At 38.0% G+C, this 19,531-nt stretch overlaps 1 protein-coding gene across 1 annotated transcript in view; it reads left to right on the forward strand.

Moving 5' to 3' along the window:
- Positions 1–19,531, forward strand: part of TRPM8 (transient receptor potential cation channel subfamily M member 8) — a 657,600-nt gene that overhangs the window by 633,408 nt on the left and 4,661 nt on the right. The window contains exons 20-24 of the mRNA XM_058185213.1: positions 943–1,114; positions 4,147–4,324; positions 5,235–5,425; positions 7,005–7,104; positions 15,119–15,152. Of these exons, the coding sequence (XP_058041196.1) occupies positions 943–1,114; positions 4,147–4,324; positions 5,235–5,425; positions 7,005–7,104; positions 15,119–15,152 (675 nt within the window). The remainder of the gene's footprint in view (positions 1–942; positions 1,115–4,146; positions 4,325–5,234; positions 5,426–7,004; positions 7,105–15,118; positions 15,153–19,531) is intronic.

Genomic DNA, 19,531 nt, shown 5'->3' on the forward strand with positions numbered 1-19,531 from the left:
TTCTTCAAAGTCTCTCCTGATGCCAAATTTAAAAACTGTCTACTATTGACCTCACCCCATTTCTAAGAGGTCTGTAAGGGGCGTGCATAAGAGCACAAATGTGCCTACCGTTCCTGTCCTATTGTTTCCTTTCATTATATCCAATTAATATAGTTATTACATACTCATACTTATATATATGCTTATATATTGTATAATTATTTCATGCTTATGCTTATATATACTGTGTGACTAAATAAAATAAATAAAATAAAAATAAAAATGTGTTCTTGGGAGAAGGCCTGGCTGCTAATAAATTGCATAAATCTGGAACATCTTCTTGTCTTATCAAAAATGCTCCATAGTGCCAACAACTTGTTTTGATTAGAAAATTCAAATTATTTTAAAACACATTCTTGTTATATAGCTTATAGGTAGTCCTCAACTTTGAACCTTTAGTAACAATTGTTCAAAGTTATGACAGTACTGAAAAAAGTGATTTATGACTGGTTCTTACCATCACACATGGTTCACATGATCAAAATTGGGCACTGGCAACTACCTTTACTTCCTGACGTTTGAAATGTCTCAGAGTCATTTGATTGCTATTTGCAACCTTCAGAGGGCTTCCAACAAATAAAGTCAATGGGGGAAGCCAAATTTGCATAAGGAACATATGATTTGCTTAACAACTGCGACAAAAAGATCATAAAATTGGGCATAGCCCATTCAATAACCACATCACTACTGACAGAAGGCCTGGTTCCAATTGTGATCATAAGTTGAGGACTACCTGTATTTAGTCCATTTCCAGATTGATTCCAGAGTATAAATGTTGACTTTGCAAAGAATAGTGTACTTGTCCACTTTTGACATTTTCCTCCTTAGCCTAAAAACAATGTTGAGACTTTTAGCAAAGACCTCAGATATTTCTGTTTATATTTTAAATATTTCCTTTTGCAGCTGATAGATGTCTTTTTCTTCTTGTTCCTCTTTGCTGTGTGGATGGTGGCTTTTGGTGTAGCCAGACAAGGGATCCTACGAAAAAATGAACAGCGTTGGGAATGGATATTCCGATCAGTCATCTATGAGCCTTACCTTGCAATGTTTGGCCATTATCCTTCTGATATTGATGGTATCTATTGAAATATAGTACTAATCAGTAAGGGGTTGGTGTAGTTGGGAAACAGATACACATATATTTCCTTTTGTCATTGTGGTTTGCTTGGGGGAGGATAGAACTGAGCGTTCATTTTATTTCTCTCTGAAAAATTATTATTACGTTTGGTGTTAGTTTTGAGTTATGGAAAGCTAGAATGAAAATGATGTTAATAAATGTGTAATTCAGAAAGGCCTTTCATGCTGGATTTAGATCAGGGGTAGTCAACCTTTTTATACCTACCGCCCACTTTTGTATCTGTTAGTAGTAAAATTTTCTAACCACCCACCGGTTCCACAGTAGTGGTGATTTATAAAGTGTATCATCATCTGCGCATGCCTCTCGCGCATCGTGGATTGGGTTGGGGGGGGCGCCGGCTACCAGCTCTGCTTCTCTGTTACAGCTGGGTGGTGTGGGGGAGATGCGCGAGCTATTCGGGGATGAGGCTCTTTTGTTTGCGGTCACACTCTAGCACCATTTAGTTTCACTTACGTAACGTGAACTAAACTTATGTGTGGGCGATACAAATAGTACATTTTCAGAAATTTAAATTGTCACGGGGAATTTTATGAAAACCTAATGGAAATGTTTTTAAATAATGCTATGAAATTTTTTTAAAAAGTCAATTAAATTTTTAAAAAGGAAAGTGCTTCAGTATCGGACAAAACCCCTACCGCCCACCATGAAAGCTGGAACACCCACTAGTGGGCAGTAGGGACCAGGTTGATTTAGATGCTAATGTTACTGACAGAAAAAATGCCAAATGACACTATTGGACTGCTTGTTTTTCCTTTTCATGAGACTTTAGGACTTCTACTCAATTTTTATTCTTTTTGACTGAAAAAAAGTTTTTTATGACTCCTGGTCACTATATCTATTGTTGCTAATGAATAAGATGCTCCTGAAAAAGAAAGAGAAACCAAACATTCTCCATGCAAGTTAGCTGCTGTTCTTTTTTGTACCTTTCTTTGTTCTCAGTGAAGAGATTCAGCTACCTTGTCACTTCTATCATTAGGAAAACTATGGAGTGGCCAAAGCAAAGTTGCCCAGATAGTTGTGGCAGATGTGACAGAGGGAAAAGGGAATTCTGGAGAATAAGCATGGACCTAGATCATGGAACTGCAAATGATACATGAATGAGAAAAGGAGTTATGTTGTTTTCTGCCTTCCCTTCTAAAGACAGGAGCTGAAATGCCTCTAAACCAGAACACCTGCAAGGGCATGTGCCCTTGATTTTGGTTGCCTAAAGCTATACCTAGTTAGCATAGACATGATTAAGAAAGAGCGATGTTGGCAGGCACTCCATAATTTTCTTCTTGGAAAATTAACAATAGATTGAAGTAACATTGTTTAAAATTTATCCAAAAAACAAACAAATTCTACTCTTCTGATTGATAATGTTTCTGTTAGATCCTAGGTAGGTCCCATGGGAAAGAAAAACCCTCAAATGCATTTGGTTGAATGATAGGTTATTTTACTAAAGGATACTAGTTCCAGCAGTCAGGCTAGAACTAGGTTTTCCCACATGAAAAAGTTACAAATTGTTCCCCTCATCCCAGTCCTCTTCCCATCATCTTCAGCCAATGAAGTGCCACATAACTGTTTTGAGAAGCACTGAGGTATTTGGGGTTGTCCTCATTCCACTCTGAGGGTGTATGGCCTTGAGTGATGGCACAAACCAGTTCCATGCATCTCTGGTCTTCATTACACTGTCATCCCCCTTCCATACTTCTCATTGCATCCCCATACATGTTTATTGTCCATTTGTTCACCCCATGTCCCCCTCCACCTAGCCTTTGATGGCAGGATGCCAGCGAGATGCCAGCCAAAGATGGCAGATCTGACAGTTTCTTGCAGAAATAAGGATCCCAGATTCCCAACATAAACTGTTTTACCACTTTGCTGCCAACTCCATTTCTTTTGAAAGTGGTGTGTGGTGAAGGTGGTGAAGGTGGTGATGCATGTACAAAAGGGGCTGGACATACATCATAATAATATGCTATATAATTGTCCCCGATCAATGTTTAAGAAAATAAAGACCCAACTCCATCAATTTGAAGAGATTGGTAATTTTTACTAAACATGTCAGATTGCAAGGAAAGCAAAGCCAGAACTGAAAGTAATTATAACTGTACAAAGTACAGTTCCTCTCTTGATCCCTCCTCCCTCCAGAGTTCAAATAGTCATAGTCCAATGTCCTCTTCCTCCTTGGCCACATGTTGTTTCACTTCCGATGTTCTCCCTCTGTCAATCTTCTGGATGGAATGTGAAGCAGGCAACTCCCGTTACATTCATGCGTCAAATCAGTTCAAACGTCTGTTTGAAAGACTTCCTCCTCCTCCACCTGAAATGACAGCCGAACCCTGGCAACAGTAAAACCCTCCACCCTCCCCCATAAATCATGTAAGACATTCAGTAAGAAGAAAACCTTTAACAAAGTAATAAAACAGTAAAACACTCCAATAGGTAAAATACACTTAAAATAGGAGGCTGACACACTCTTTGGATGCTTTTGAATATGGAGATTTATTTGTTATATTTTCATCCTGCTTTTATTACTTTATAAGTAACTCCAGGCAGTGAACATACCTAATGTTTCTCCCTCCTATTTTCCCCATAACAGCAACTCTGTGAAGTGAATTGAGTTGAGAAAAAGTGACTGGCTCAGTCATCTAGCCAACTTTCATGCCCAAGGCAGGACTAGAATACAATGTCTCCTGGTTTCTGAATTAAATTCTTAATTATTTATTATTTTTACACTTTTTTATCATGACTACTTTATTATATTTGCAGTTTTTCCTGTATGTTTTAATAGCATTGTATTTTGTTGTAACCCTCAGGAATCTGAATGATTTGGTGCAGTACAAATTTAATATAAAATAATTATTATTGCTGTGTTTCTGATACTAAAATCATCAATACTACCAACACATCAATAACTTTATATCAAAATAAATCAGTTCTTCTGATAATTTAATATTGTTTTCTGTTTCTTCCTTTTATAATAGGTACCACATATGATTTTGATAGCTGTACGTTCCTTGGAAATGAATCCAAGCCTCTATGTGTAGAAGTGGATTCTAGTAACCTCCCCCGTTTCCCTGAGTGGATTACTATTCCATTAGTGTGCATCTACATGCTGTCCACCAATATCCTCTTAGTTAATTTATTAATAGCCATGTTTGGGTATGTATCAGGTTGGAATGCTTCCCACTTCCAAAAGTCAGCATTGCTGGCTTTTAAAGTCTTCCTCAAGCTGAGTTCCATTGCTCTTTAATTTATTTATTTGTTTATTTTTAAGTGAATAAACTAGATTAGTTCATTCGAATCAGCTGCAAGTTTTGGGAAGCATATCAGCCAAAATTTCATTACTTTCATCTTTTTGCTGCTTAGTAATATTAGGACATAAATAGATCAATATCAATACAGTAATTTTAATTAATAAAGTAGTATCAAAAGTATCAAATTTCAAAATAAATCTCAATTTTAAAATACTTGCCTCTCTCCTGTACTTTGCACAGAAGTACCAAATTAAACAAGAAGAAACATAATATAATTATATTTTAAAAGTCCTAGAAAATTAATATAAACAGGACAATTTACTTTTAGCTTCTCATGTTTCCTTGGAAAGAACAATATAACTGAAACAAATGCAACAGAATATTACAGTCCTGATGAAATATTATTAAGGCTTGCATTTGAAATAGTAGGAAATTTATTCTTAGTAAGTGGAGTACTTCTATGCAAATTAAATGTGAACTACAAGATGTATCTATGCTAATACAATAAAATATATGGAAAAATGTTTTTGATATGAATTGTATATGAAATACATAAAGCATGTTCTTGTTTCTGTTTCTTATTAACAATAATAATTTATTAAACTTGTATGCTACCCAACTCCCAACAACTCTGAGTGACTCATATCAAACAAAAATTAAATAATATCAACAAAGTATGACAAGTGATTAGATGGAAAGATGGAAAGAAAAATTTGTTTTTGTCAAAGACCTAGGTGAAAATTAGAACAGTAAAGCAGTAAATTTTTTAAAGAAAAGATTATGGGACTAATCTCATGTGTTAATTTTTCCTTTAGATATACTGTTGGATCAGTTCAGGAGAATAATGACCAAGTATGGAAGTTCCAGCGCTACTTCTTGGTTCAAGAGTACTGCAGTCGATTAGCTATACCATTTCCATTTGTCATCTTTGCCTATATCTATATGGTGATGAGGAAACTTTTTAAATGCTGTTGTAAAAATGAATATAGAGAATCATCCATTTGCTGTAAGTTATTTTCATCAGATACTAAATGGTAGAAGGGGAAGCAAAATAAGATTTATTTTATTTTTTTAAAAAGATAAAAGATTTCTCAAATTATTGCCGAGATGGCAAACCTATGTCACGTGTGCCACAGGTGGCACGTGGAGCCATTTCTGTGGGCATGCGAGTCATCACCCTAGGTCAGCTCCACCACGTATGCATGCGCGCCTCCCACCGGCCAGTTGATTTACTGGTCTCTGCCACGCATGTGGGAGATGCGCACCATGCCCATGCCGCCCCGCCCGCAGCACATTTTGGATGCAAAGTAAGTAGAGGGCTTGCGCAGAGGCTCTGGGAGAGTGAACAATGGACCTACCAGAAGACCGGGAGCAAGCCGTTTCTGGCCTCCGGAGGGCCTCCGGAGGGCCAGGGAGCCCATTTTCGCCCTCCTGGAGGCTCCAGGATAGCCTCCAGAGCCTGGGGAGGGCAAAAAATGGGCCTACTGGAAGTCTGGATATGGTCCGTTTTCAGCCTCTGGAGGCTTCAGGGAGGCCTGCTAGGCCCAAAATGAGGCACCGAGGGATCATGTGCACATGTGTGTGCACATATGCAGGGGAGCAAGGCAGCACAGGTGGGTTGCATGTGCGGGACGTTGCATTATGGGTGTGGGCACGTGCGCGAGACAAAAAGGTTAGCCATCACTGCTATATTGCTATACTTTTTTTTTTTTTTTTGTTTACATTTATACCCCGCCCTTCTCCGAAGACTCAGGGCGGCTTACAGTGTATAGGGCAATAGTCTCATTCTATTTGTATATATTTTTACAAAGTCAACTTATTGCCCCCCCAACAATCTGGGTCCTCATTTTACCTACCTTATAAAGGATGGAAGGCTGAGTCAACCTTGGGCCGGGCTTGAACCTGCAGTAATTGCAGGCTTTGTGTTCTTAGTAACAGGTCTTAATAACAGGCCTTACCAGCCTGAGCTATCCGGCCCTGTACTTTTGTTATAATACATTTGAAAACAATATACTTTTTTTAAAAAATTATATATATATATATGCATACACAGAACATACATGCATACCTTGTGGCTTGTCTTGTGGGAAAATTAGGTGTGACCTTGGCCAGAATCTCAGTGAAGTGGTTTGAGTGGGAAGTGAAGTTTTAAAGCAAAGCAGAGTAGCATTTCCATTAATTCCCTATCAGTAGTGAGTCGCTTACCTTTGCTACTGGTTCGGAACTGTGAGTGCACTCACGCGCAGTGCTTCTGCACATGCACAGAACCTTCTGCACATGCTCAGAGTGTCCATGATGACATCTAGGTGGATGGGCAGAGCCTCAAACCACCACCACTACTGATTTGCCCGAACCCGGGCGAACCAGTAGAAACCCACCACTGATGTAATCCTTCAAATACTTAGAAATGTGAACACCTTTTGAATAAACATGCATAGCTGTATGTATGTGTGTGTGCATGTGTGCGCATATGCACAGTGTACAGTTGAAGCAGGTCTGGATTACCCTTCTAGATTGTATCTCTACCATCTGTGTTCCTTTTGTCAATAAAGCATACATGGTGGTATGGATTTTGTATGTTGAAGGTTCAAGAAATGAAGATAATGAAATTTTGGCATGGGAAGCTGTCATGAAAGAAAATTATCTTGTGAAAATCAACACCAAGCCCAGTGACTCACCTGAAGAGTATGTCAACTTTCTTTTCTGTTTGTCTGTTCAGTTTCCAGGTTGCTTTGAAATCAAAAACTAAGAATATATAGTGACAGATTTTTATAGTTACAAAAACATAAATCAGTTGATTAAAATACCATTTATTGATTCTGCTTTGAAGAATGATAGATGATCTGTTAGGGTTTTGTAATACCTGGGAATTTTTTAAAGCCTCAAATGCCGAAATACTATCTTGAATGTTTAAATCTTTTAAAAAAATAATATTTATTTAGAAAATGTATATGGCCACCAACTCACTCTCAGTGACTCTGGGCAGCTTAGTAAAAAAAAGTGATTAATTTTACTTTTTTTTTTTATTAAAAAAGTTTTATTTTAACATTCATATCCAATAACATATTTAATGTACCATCATATACAATTAATCGGACCTGCCCAGTCACCACCCCCTTCCCTTAACTCTCTTCCCTCCTCTACCTTCTTCTACTTTCCACAACCATCCTCCCCCTCTCTTATCTACATCCTCTCCTCCTTCCTCCCTACTCCTTTCTTCTCCCTCTTCTATCCCTCTTCCTTCCTTTCCTCTTCCTCCTCTTCTCTTTCCTACCTCCTTCTCTCTTCTACTTCCTTCTTTCCCATCATTCTGAAGTGGTAGCCAGGCAGCTCCGATCTTACATTAATTATACGTCTTCGATCATCTTTGTACATTGACCATCAATCCATTTTCTACCTCATCCCCCTCCCCTCTTCCTTCCTCCCTACCCCGGGACTTCCCAGAACCGAATACAGGGTATAAAACTAACAACAAAAATTAAAATATAACACAAATCATAATCCATAGTCACTCCTTAAAACCTCAACTCCCCTTCCAGAAACAAAGAAAATACATTTCTTCCAATCCATTATATATCAGACCATTCCACTCCTAGAGTTCTCAGAAATTTCCGATTGAGTTAGTGTTTGTTCTTGAATAAAGTACATAGTTTTTAATATCCAACCTTCATCAATCAATATCAAAACAACGTTCCATCTTCCAATATTCCAATATTCACCATGGGTTCTTCTAAATTGTCTTTCTTCCTTAAGCAGTCTCTCAAAAATAGTTCATATTTCCAACTTAATTTCTTAAATTTTTCTATCCAACCTTCAAGGGTAAACAATAGTCCATCTTTTCACATCTTTGACGTTTATTACATTTGACGTTTATTATATTTGTAAATAATATTACAAATATCCAATATATCAATTGTAATAATTAAAATCTTCACTTTACCTTGCTTATATCAAATAACATTATTAAAATTACACCTATAACTTATCCAAAATATATCTATTATAACAATTAAATTCTAATTAGCCATATAACGGCAGGTGGTTCGGAGAACCAGTAGCAAAAATTTCCCTGCCCCCCCACAGCCCATGCCCAGCTGAGCCGCATGATCATCAGAGGTTGTTTTTTTTTTACTTTACTTAAATGCTAAATGCTTTTAGCATTTTTTCTTCGGCCGAAAAAATGCCTTTAAAAGTAAAAAAAAAGTTTTTGATGATCGCATGGCTCAGCTGAGCATGGGCCTTTTAAAAGCATTTTTTCTACAACCTCTTTGGCCAAAGAGGTTGTAAAAAATGCTTTTAAAGGATTCTGACAATCAGGCAACTCTGCGGGGATATTCACAACCTTTTGAAAGCATTTTTTTACGGCCGAAGAGGTTGTAGAAAAAATGCTTTTAAAAGTAAAAGAAAAAAAGGTGGCCACGTCCACCTAGTCACATTACCCCCACCACCACCAAGCCATGCCCACAGAACCGGTAGTAACAAATTTTACATTTCACCACTGATCTGAGCCCTTTCTTTATGATTCACTAATACATATGCAGTGGGTCTGTGGAATGGAAGCTAGTAAATAAAGACTCCTGCTGAATCTTTACATCACTGGAATTCAGGACAATTGCAAGACTTTTTAACTAAAAATAATTATAGAAAGAAAAGGCATCCCTCCTTTGAAAATCTGTATGCTCTTGAACTTTTTTCATGGGATTGGAGAATAACAACGTGACAATATTACCTATTTGTTATGCATCATGGAGACAATCTAATACATGTCGATTTCACAGAAGATGCCATTATAAAGGCATTACACAATATAAAATCATCTCTATCCATTGACCCTAATGGATTATGTTTCTACTTAAAAAAGCTCTCAACTACCATAGCAGAAACTTTTAGCATAATCCATGAAATATTTTTCATATACAGCTCCTGGCTTAGTTTATGGTCACTAGCCACAGTCATCAATATTTTCAAAAAGAGTGACCCCAGCTTAGTTGAAAATTACAGACCAATCTCATTATGTTGTGTCACATGCAAAGTCAAGGAATCAATCATAAACCAATCTATTATGCTCTTCTTAGAGACAAACAACCTACTCTCTAACAAGCGTTTGAGCTTTGCTGGAAAATAATGTTGTAGCTCCGTCTTCTGCTTCGTCTACGTCTTTGTTTTTGTGGCTTCTGGACGTTTGCCAGGAAGGGCCTTTGGCAGTTTGTGTAATTGGACCAAGGTTTGCGAGATAGCTGAGGAATCTGTGTTGGAGGCATTTGTTTTACTTTGAGTTGAACGACGCTGGGAATGAAGTAATTCCCAGCTGTTCAAATAAAGTTTGTTTGTTTTTCCACGGATTAAGTTTATTACTACCTACTTGGGCCTGGGTCACAACAGATAGCTGTGGTCCTATCAAACAGGCAACAAGTAGTCAAAATAGGGAACACCCTATCAAACCCTGCACCAGTTAACAACGGTGTCCCCCAGGGAAGCGTTTTAAGACCCACACTCTTTATACTTTATGTAAACGACCTTTGCGATCATTATAAGCAACTGCGTTATCTTCACTGATCATGTAAAACTATTCAACACCACTGAGAATGCTGCTACCCTACAAAAAGACCTTGATTATCTATTAGAATGGTCAAACAATTGGCAACTCCAAATCTCAAGCAACAAATGTTTTGTCTTACATATTGGTAAAAAAAATCAAAACACTGGGCGAATACGACCTTGTAGACGATCCTCACTCTGTTAAGGACCTTGTAGTACTCATCTCAAATGATCGAAGTGCCAGAACTCACTGTAACAACATTGCCAAAAAAGCATTAAAAATTGTTAATTTAATCTTGCATAGCTTCTTCTCCGGTAATATTGAACTGCAAACCAGGACATACAAAACTTTTGCTAGACCAGTTCTTGAATACAGCTCATCTGTCTGGCACCCGCACTGCATATTGAACATTAATACAATCAAACGAGTCCAGAGATATTTCACAAGGAGAGTCCTCTACTCCTCTGCTCACAACAGAATACCTTATGCCACCAGACTTCAAATTTTGGGATTAAACAATTTAGAACTTTGCCATCTTCAGTCAGACCTAAGCATAGCACATAAAATTATCTGCTACAATATCCTACCTGTCAATGACTACTTCAGCTTCAACCACAACAATACACGAGCACACAATAGATATAAATTTGTGGTAAACTGCGTTAAACTTGATAGCAGAAAATATGACTTCAGTAACAGGGTCATTAACCGGGTACTTACGGGACCGCCTACTGTTACCTTATGCCTCCCACCGACCAGTACGCTCACACAGAGAGGGTCTTCTCAGGGTGCCGTCCGCCAAGCAATGTCGGCTGGCAGCCCCCAGGGGAAGGGCCTTCTCTGTTGGAGCACCTACCCTCTGGAACGAACTTCCCCCTGGTTTGCATCAATTACCTGACCTTCGGACCTTTCGCCGTGAATTGAAAACGCACTTGTTTATCCAAGCAGGACTGGCTTAATTTTTAAACTTTTTGAATTTTAATAATTTTAATTGGGGTATTTTTATGAATTTTATGGGTCAAATTTGATGGTTTTAAATTTTCGGCCATTTATTGAATATGTTATTTTAACTTTTGTCTTAATTTGTATATTGTACTGTTTTATTCTGGCTGTACACCGCCCTGAGTCCTTCGGGAGAAGGGCGGTATAAAAATCTAAATAATAAATAAAAATAAATAAATAAATAAAAACCCCTGGAATGCACTACCCGACTCTGTGATTTCTTCCCCTAACCCCAAAATTTTAACCTTAGACTGTCTACTGTCTACACTCTATTCCTAAGAGGTCACTAAGGGGTGTGCATAAGCGCACCAGCTTGCCTACCATCCCTGTCCTAATGTTCCCTTTTATATGTATTCATTTCATGTATTCATAATTATGTTTATACTTATATCTGTTACCTATTACATCTTGATTAAATAAATAAATAAATAAATAAATAAATAAATAAATAAAAAACAAACAAATTAATAAATTAAAATAAATAAATAAATAAAAAACAAACTCCGGAAGGGAGAGTCCTCCTCTTGGAAAGTTTGACATCAGCCAAAATCCCAGAGTAGGGAAGGGGTAGCAATTGTTATTGGGGAATCTCTTCTGGCCTTCCGTGACCGTGCTCCACAAAGTTTCTGATTGTGAGACCCGCTTCCTGAAGCTAGGTTTATGGGATCAGTTGGGACTGATACTACTCTAGAGTCTTCTTGCTCTGTAACAACCTACCTGACTGAGCTGCTGGAGGCCATCTCAGGATTGGTGATGAAATTCCCTAGACTTCAACTTACCAGCCATCTCAGGATTGGTGATGAAGTTCCCAGACTTCAACTTGCCATCCCTAAGGTTGGCTTCAGAAGCAGCTTGGAAGTTCACAGCCAAGTACAGTACTCATACCCCATTATTTTTTTTTCTTGTTGGAGTGATGGCAGTGTAATATGCTGGGGAATCTATTCTTATCACCCGTCATGGCCAGATCACGCCTTGGTGTCCTTGAAGTTCTCTTACGTTGCCTCCCTTTGCAGAGAGACTAGATCCATTTGGGTAATCCGCCCCCAACAACTGATGGACCTGAGTGGGTTCCAAAGGGAGCTAAGGAATATTCTGTGTTTTCTTCCACATGGTCCTGCCAACACTCTGACTGCAATCTGGAATCAAGAGGGCATTTAAGGCTTTGGACAGGATTGCGCCTATGTGGCATCTCTTGACATAGCTCCCTGTGTTTTGTGGAGGAGTTGAGGGTGTTGAAAAGGGCTAAGAGACCCTTAGACTGCTGTTGGAGGAAAACAAGAGATGAATCCGACCAGTCATGAATCAGAACTGCTATTAAGGCCTACCTTGTGTTGGTTAACAGTGACAAAAGTTTCTCTATTCTTATTGTGTTAGAATGTCACCTGTTCAGAGTCATCTGGTTTTTCTAGGGTAGGAGGGCTCAGATGATCATCTATAGGGCATACAAAGGAATTCATGGAAAATCTGATGGACAAGTTCTTTCAGATACATTCTTATTTGGAGTCCAAGTGTGGAACAGTTCCATTAGAGATGCTTGGGAAGAAAACCTTAACTGATTACCTGGGAAGTTTGACTTTGTCAGACCTGATGAAGCGGACAGGGTTCTCAGTGCTGTCAGCAGAAGTAGAATTAGACCCTTGTCACTCTAGGCTGGTGAAAAGCTCCAGGAAGGTGACCTCCAGGTGGGTTCAGGCATTAATAAATAAATCACTGCAGGACCTATTGTTCCTAGGATCTTTCAAAAAGGACCTGGTCTGCCCCCTCAAAAAGGTTCCACCTGTCTGAAATCTTAGATTCCACCTGCCTGAAATCTTTCATCCAGTTTCTCATCTTTTCTTTTTAGGGAAGGTGCTGGAAAAAAATGGTTGACAAACTCTATGCACAACTTGTGGTTCTCCTGGAAACACAACTCCTGCTTTAAGAGCCTTTGTTGTACACCAGTTGCACCTTTTCCTGAATCGTGAGTCCCTGTACTCAGTCACTAATACTGTAGTCGTCTTGCATTTGGACTACTGTAATTTGATCTACATAGAACTACCCTTGAAGAATATTCAGAAGTTACAGCTGGTATAGAATACAACCATGATACAGCCTAAAATGGCCCATGTAACATCCTTGTTGCAATAGCTGCACTGGTTGCTGGTGTGCCTCATGGTCCAAGATGTTACTACTTTAAAGTCTTTTATGGCATGAGTCCAGGCTATCTGGTCCAGGCTACCGCACCCCAATGGAGTTTGCCTGGCCCACTGGTTCCAGGAGAAGGGGTATGTGAAGATCCTATTGTCCAAGGAATTTCAGCTGGTGGGGTCCAGGAGAAAAGCCTTTTCTTTTGTGGCTCCCACCCTCTGGAACATTGCACCCCTCAAGGTGAGATCTGCCCCATCCTCTTGACCTTCCAAAAAATCCTCAAAACCTGGCTGTCAAGGTTCCAGAAAAACCTCTTCTGCATAAAAAAACCTCAGAAGCCATTGTCTTTCAGAGTTCTTTACTAGCATAAGGAAACTGGCACACGATGAGTGAAATTCCAAAACTGAACTTCCGGATTCTTTTCCCAGTTATACAAACCCCAAGAGTCCCACCCCCCCTAACCTCTTTGCTGGTCACATGGTCCCATGTTCTCCCAGTTCATTCGAATATCGTCCCGCCACTCCTCCTGCAGATGTGAACACCATCCGACCTTGACCGCTTGAAGAATGTTACCATACCCCTCAACCCCCCTTCTTCCCCTCAGGGGAAAAATGTGGCAGCGTCTGGAACCCTAAGGCCTAGTTTACTTTCCAGGCCTGACACTGGCTCTGTCATTTGGTCTGAAGCCCTGATGGGGTATTCCATGCTAATAATGGAACAGAAAGAATCCCATCCCAACCTGTTATATTTTGGTTTTTAAATGTAATCTCTGTTTATTTGAATATTTGTTATTTTATTGTTTAATATTTTGTACTTGCTTTTACAGTATTGTAAGCTATTCAAAGTCACTTGATAGTGAGATCGGCGGCATATGAATTAAATAATTAAATAAATAAATAAGGTTCATTATTATAAATGCCAACAATAGTTTCCCTAAATGAAATATAAAACTTCTCAATAAGCTGTCCAGAGTCACTTGACAATAAGGAGGCTTTTCAAGAGGCAACTGGACTTTGTTTTTCTTTGAAGATGTTTCACTTCTCATCCAAGAAACTTCTTCAGCACTGGCTGGATAGTGGGGAATGGAAGGATTTATACTCCTTGAAGACAGCTGGTCATTTGCATTCTTTTTAAAGCATTATTGAGACCGCTTGGAAGTTTATCTGTGTCTTCCAGGACACCTGAGTGGTGCAAATGGGTGTGGAGCTTTCTCGAAACTGCTGAAAGGACTGTGTTGTAGCCTGGAGATAGATGATGTCATATCCCTCCCCCTCTGTTGAGAGGGGTCTGTTCAATTTTGACATAGATGGCCTCTTTGATCTGTCCAGAAGGCCACTGCAGCCGATAAAAGAGCTCCGGATCAATCCATAGCTCTGTTATCAGCTGCAGAGGCCTTTTTGGAAGGCCTCTGATAGTGAAACGGATGCCAGGGGCAACGCGCTCATCAATTCAGACCTCGTTTCTTGGCTGCAGAGGCCTTTCCTCTGAAACAAGGCTGGGAGGCACCGCATGCATCAATCTGGAGCCTGGGTCTCAGCTGCAGAGACCTTTCCTGAAAGCCTCTGACAGTGAAACAGAGGCTGGGGGCGACACGCTCAACCAGCTGCAGAAGAAGTGGGCCAGCAAGGCAGGTGTTGAGGTGCGCAAGGCCTGGTAAGTAGGGTAGCTCCATCCTAGCTTAATTTTTACCTGTGGGCCTTGCCCCACCCCCTGAACCCCAGAGTGGGCAGAGTCTTAATTAGGGCTTATTTTGGGGGCAGGGCTTATAGTGGGCACATGTGTAAAAATCAAGCTAGGACTTACTTTCGGGGTAGGTCATATTTTTGGGGAAACACGGTATTTAGTTCTTGAAATTGTACTGGATTCTGTTTCCCATTGTACTGCATTTAGAGAAGCTACCTACTGTAATTTGATGACTGTGCTAAATAGAAAGATCTTTATTATCTCCAGTTATGCTTATTTTCAGAAATAATTTTGTGGTCAGAATTAAAATCAAAACTACATTCCTCAATGCTATATTTCTTTCTGCAGAATGGCCCAACAATTTAGACAACTGGAAATTAAGGTATGTTTTTTGGGGAGTTTTATACTTGAGTTTTGAAATACTCATAAACATTGCAAAAGTATTTCCAAGAACAATAAAAAAATTTCAGAATATTGTTGCTTTCAGATTTATTAATGAATAAATGTATTTTTTATTTATTGCTGAAATGAAGTGAAGCATTTTAAAAATTTATATTTGAATATTTTATTATTCTTTTTTTTTATTGAAAAAGTTTTACAAAACTTCCCCCCCTTTTTCCCCTCCCCCCTCCCTTCACAAACCTCCCTCCCCCCTGACTTCCCAGAACAAACAAGGTATAGTTAAAAATAAAACAAACATATGCTAAAAATTTTTCCTCCTAACTCAATTATACTCCTACAACTCTCATCAATTCCTAACTTCCCCCAAAACAATCAGAAATAATACATCCTAATCATTCAAAGGTAGTCTGATAACTCTTAGTCTGATATCTACTTTGAATCGTGCCTTTTATAATTGTGTCAACAATAAACTTAAAGACTCAAGATCTATCCCACTACTAAAAGATTCTAACAGCAAAGAATGCAATGACAAAACAGTTAAAGCAAACCTCTTCAACATATTCTTTGGCTCAGTTTTTGTTAACAGCAATGACTCATAACCGACATTCCCAAAACGTACCAGCAATGAGTACGATGCTTTAACACATATAGATTTCACAGAAGATAATGTTGGAAAAGCTCTTCATAACTTGAAACCATCGCTATCTATTGGGCCTGATGGACTATGTGCATACTTCTTAAAAAAACTTTCAATTAATATAGCAGAACCACTAAGCGTAATCTTTGATAAAGCTTTCACTACCAGTTCCCTTCCTAAACTTTGGTCACTAGCCACACAGTCATCCCAATCTTCAAAAAAGGAGACCCCAGCTTAGTCGAAAATTACAGACCAATCTCTCTGTGCTGCGTCACCTGCAAAGTCATGGAATCAATCATCAACCAATCCATCACCTCACACTTAGAAAAAAACAACCTACTCTCTAATAAACAATTTGGTTTCAGGAAAAAATTATCATGCAACTTACAACTTCTCCATTGTAAAAACATATGGACTACAAATCTTGATCAAGGCAAAACAATAGATGCAATCTACATATTCTGCAAAGCTTTTGACTCAGTCCTGAGTCAGCTGTGCCCAGTGAGTGGTGTTGAGCCAACCATGCCCACCCAGTCACGGAGATCCAGCTGTGACTACCCAGCCCACCTACCCAGCCACACCCACTTGGCCACTGTGAGTCATCATAGTTTTACATGCAACTGGCCCTTTGATGTGGTCCTCAATGAAATTGAGTTTGACACTCCTGTTTGTTTTTATTTTAATTTTATTTTTTTAATTTTTATTTCCATTTTCCAACTTCATATTTATGTACAAACTATTATCCATCATTAATCATTAATTTTTATTTATTACTGATTCAGGCCTGCCCGACTGTCACTTCCTTTCTTCACAACCTCCCTCTACCCTCTACTACTTTCCCATCCTTCATCTCCTTCACTTTACTACTTCCTCTCCTCCTTTTCCACTCCTCCCTTCTTCCACCCTATCTAATCTTCTTATTCCCCTCCCCCTTCTCAACTCTTTCCAACCTACTTTCTTCCCTCCTTCTACACCTCTCTCCTTTTCTTTCTGAAATGGCAGTCGGGCAGCCCCAATATCATTTTAAATTTTAATTTTCATATCTTCAAACATTACTGTACATTAATAAACAATCCATGTATCATTTCCCCCCCCCCTTTCCCCCCTCTCCTCCCCCTTTCCCCCCCAGACTTCCCAGAGCAAATACCGGGTATTATGACCAACAATCACAAGCTAAAGTATACAAAATATACATAAACTCCCACCCTCAAAAATTTAAAACTTTAAATCCCCTCACAATAAAAATAGATAAGAAAGAATAATAAAAAAGAAAAAAGAAAAGAAACAGTACCAACTTCACATATTACTTCTTCTTATAATCCATTTTTAAAATTAATCCATCTTCTCAAATTCAAATTTTTTCCACTTGTATATTCCTTCAAATTTCATAAGTTCATTTCTTAAATTACAGTCCATCTTCTCGAACTCAAATTTTCATCACTTATATATTTCTTCGTCATAACATTTAATGTCCGTTCTTCTTACAGTCCATTTTAAAAATTAGTCCATCTTCTCAAATTCAAATTTTTTCCACCACTTGTATATTCCTTCAAATTTCATAAGTCCATTTCTGAAATTACAATCCAGCTTCTCAAACTCAAATTCTCATCACTTATATATTTCTTCAATTGTCATAACATTTAATGTCCGATCTTCCAATACTACTCCATCAATCAAATATCATTACGAATAAAATCTCTCAAATACAATATTTCCAACTTAATTTCATAACTTTTGCTGTCTATAAATGTATCAATTAAAACAAATAATCATTTAAGCTACATCCACAATATAACAGTAAACAGTTAAAATCATTACATCCACATTATCTAAATTCATAAATTTTACTTTCCATCCTTCACAATTAAATAATATCATCCCATAGATTTATACCATAAATAACAAAAATCCTATAATTTATATCCTAAACAAATCAATTCCAAAAATTAACCATAATCATCATATTCACATCTTAAACATTCCTCCCCTCTCCTATTCTATTTTCCATCATTTCCAAACCAGTTAACTTAGCATCTAACAACAAAGGATTCCCACTCTTTAAAACATTAATATAGAAGTGTCTTGCTTTCATAACTGTACTAAGAAAATACTTTCTGCCTCTAAAATTCACTGACAAGCCCATTGGAACTTCCCATCTAAAATATATCTGATGTTTCTTAAACTCATCCACTAAAAAAGCAAATTCTCTTCTCTTTCTTAACATTTTAGGAGGAATTTCCTTCATCATTTTTATATCTTGTCCCAATATTTGAAATTTATTTTTATAAAAGGCTTGCAAGATTTCATACCTAATCTTTTTAGTTGTAAAATAAATAACCACATCCCTCGGTACTCTATTTTGTTTTGCCCACCAAGAATTAACACGATAAATTCTTTCAATATTAATCTCAAAGTCTTCTGGCTCCACACCCTTTATCTGAGCAAAGGCTTGCGTAAAAATCTCTTTTAAATTTTCCTTCCTACTTTGCCTCAACCCCCTCACCCTTATAGCATATTCCATTAATCTATATTGTAATATTACTCTTTCTTCATCTGCCCTATCTACCTTTGCCTGTATATCTTCCATCTTAGTATCTAAGTTCCAATTATTTTGATTCTTTTGAATTTCCTCTATTTTCCTTTGCAACTCTAAATTAGCTTTATTAATTTCTTCAAGATTATCTTCCATCTGAATACAAGAGCTTAATATTTGCGAAATTGCATCCTTTACCATTTTCATTTCCCTCTTCTGCTCTTCCACCACTTCCTTAAAATCCAATATCTCTTTCTCTATTTCATCAAATTTTTGATCTATTTCTGAAAAACGAATCTCCAAAAACTCCTGTAAAGAATTTCTTAATTCCTTTTTAATTTCTTCTTTTAATTTTCAATCTGAACTGAAGAAATTTCAAAGTTTTAAGAGACTTTTGGTACTATTTGCTTAAAAGCCATTTTTTAAAATATAACCTAATAATAGATAAAAAGAGGTTAAAAAAGAAAAATTCAAAAAACTTTTCTTCTAAATCATTATAATCCCAAAGAAGAAGAAAAAATATAAATCATAAAATTCTAATTTCTTCCATTTAGTCAGTATCTTCCTGTATATCTTCTAGTTCCACACTAGCTGTTAATAAGCATTTCCTTAACTTTCGTGTCCAATATACACATTCCACAAAACGCCATTTGCTTTCTTCTCTCCTATCTTCGCAACAAATATATCCTCAGAGGCTTGCAGTCTTCTTACAAACAAATGCTAGAACTCCAGTTTCTGCTCCGTCTGTATTACAATCCATCATAAATCAATTTCTACCATGGAGACTGGACGCTACGGTTTTTTCTGCCAGAAGGCATATGCCCCGCCAGTCTGGAGCTTTTCAGGCTGTGGAAGGAGCACTCCCCTCAAGCCTCCAGAAACTTTTTCTGTGGCTTTTTTTGGGTGTCTCAACTTCAGCCTGAATGCTCATCTCTCCCTCTTTGCCCAAGGGAAGAGATTTACAAGCTGTCGGACATTGATTTACGATGTCCTGACAGCTCTACAGACTACGGAGTTAGCAGTCTAAACAAGAGTGCTTTTCAACGAAGTGGAGCCAGACCGGAAGTCTCTCTCCTGTTTGTTTTTATTTTTATATGCACACATATTTGATGCAAGCCTCTGTAATAATTATATTAACTCCAGCTAACTTATATGAATTTAGTGAAGCAATTTCTATATCTGCACTGCA

The sequence above is a fragment of the Ahaetulla prasina genome, chromosome 1 (assembly GCF_028640845.1).
Source record: "Ahaetulla prasina isolate Xishuangbanna chromosome 1, ASM2864084v1, whole genome shotgun sequence".
Classification (NCBI taxonomy): Eukaryota; Metazoa; Chordata; class Lepidosauria; order Squamata; family Colubridae; genus Ahaetulla; species Ahaetulla prasina.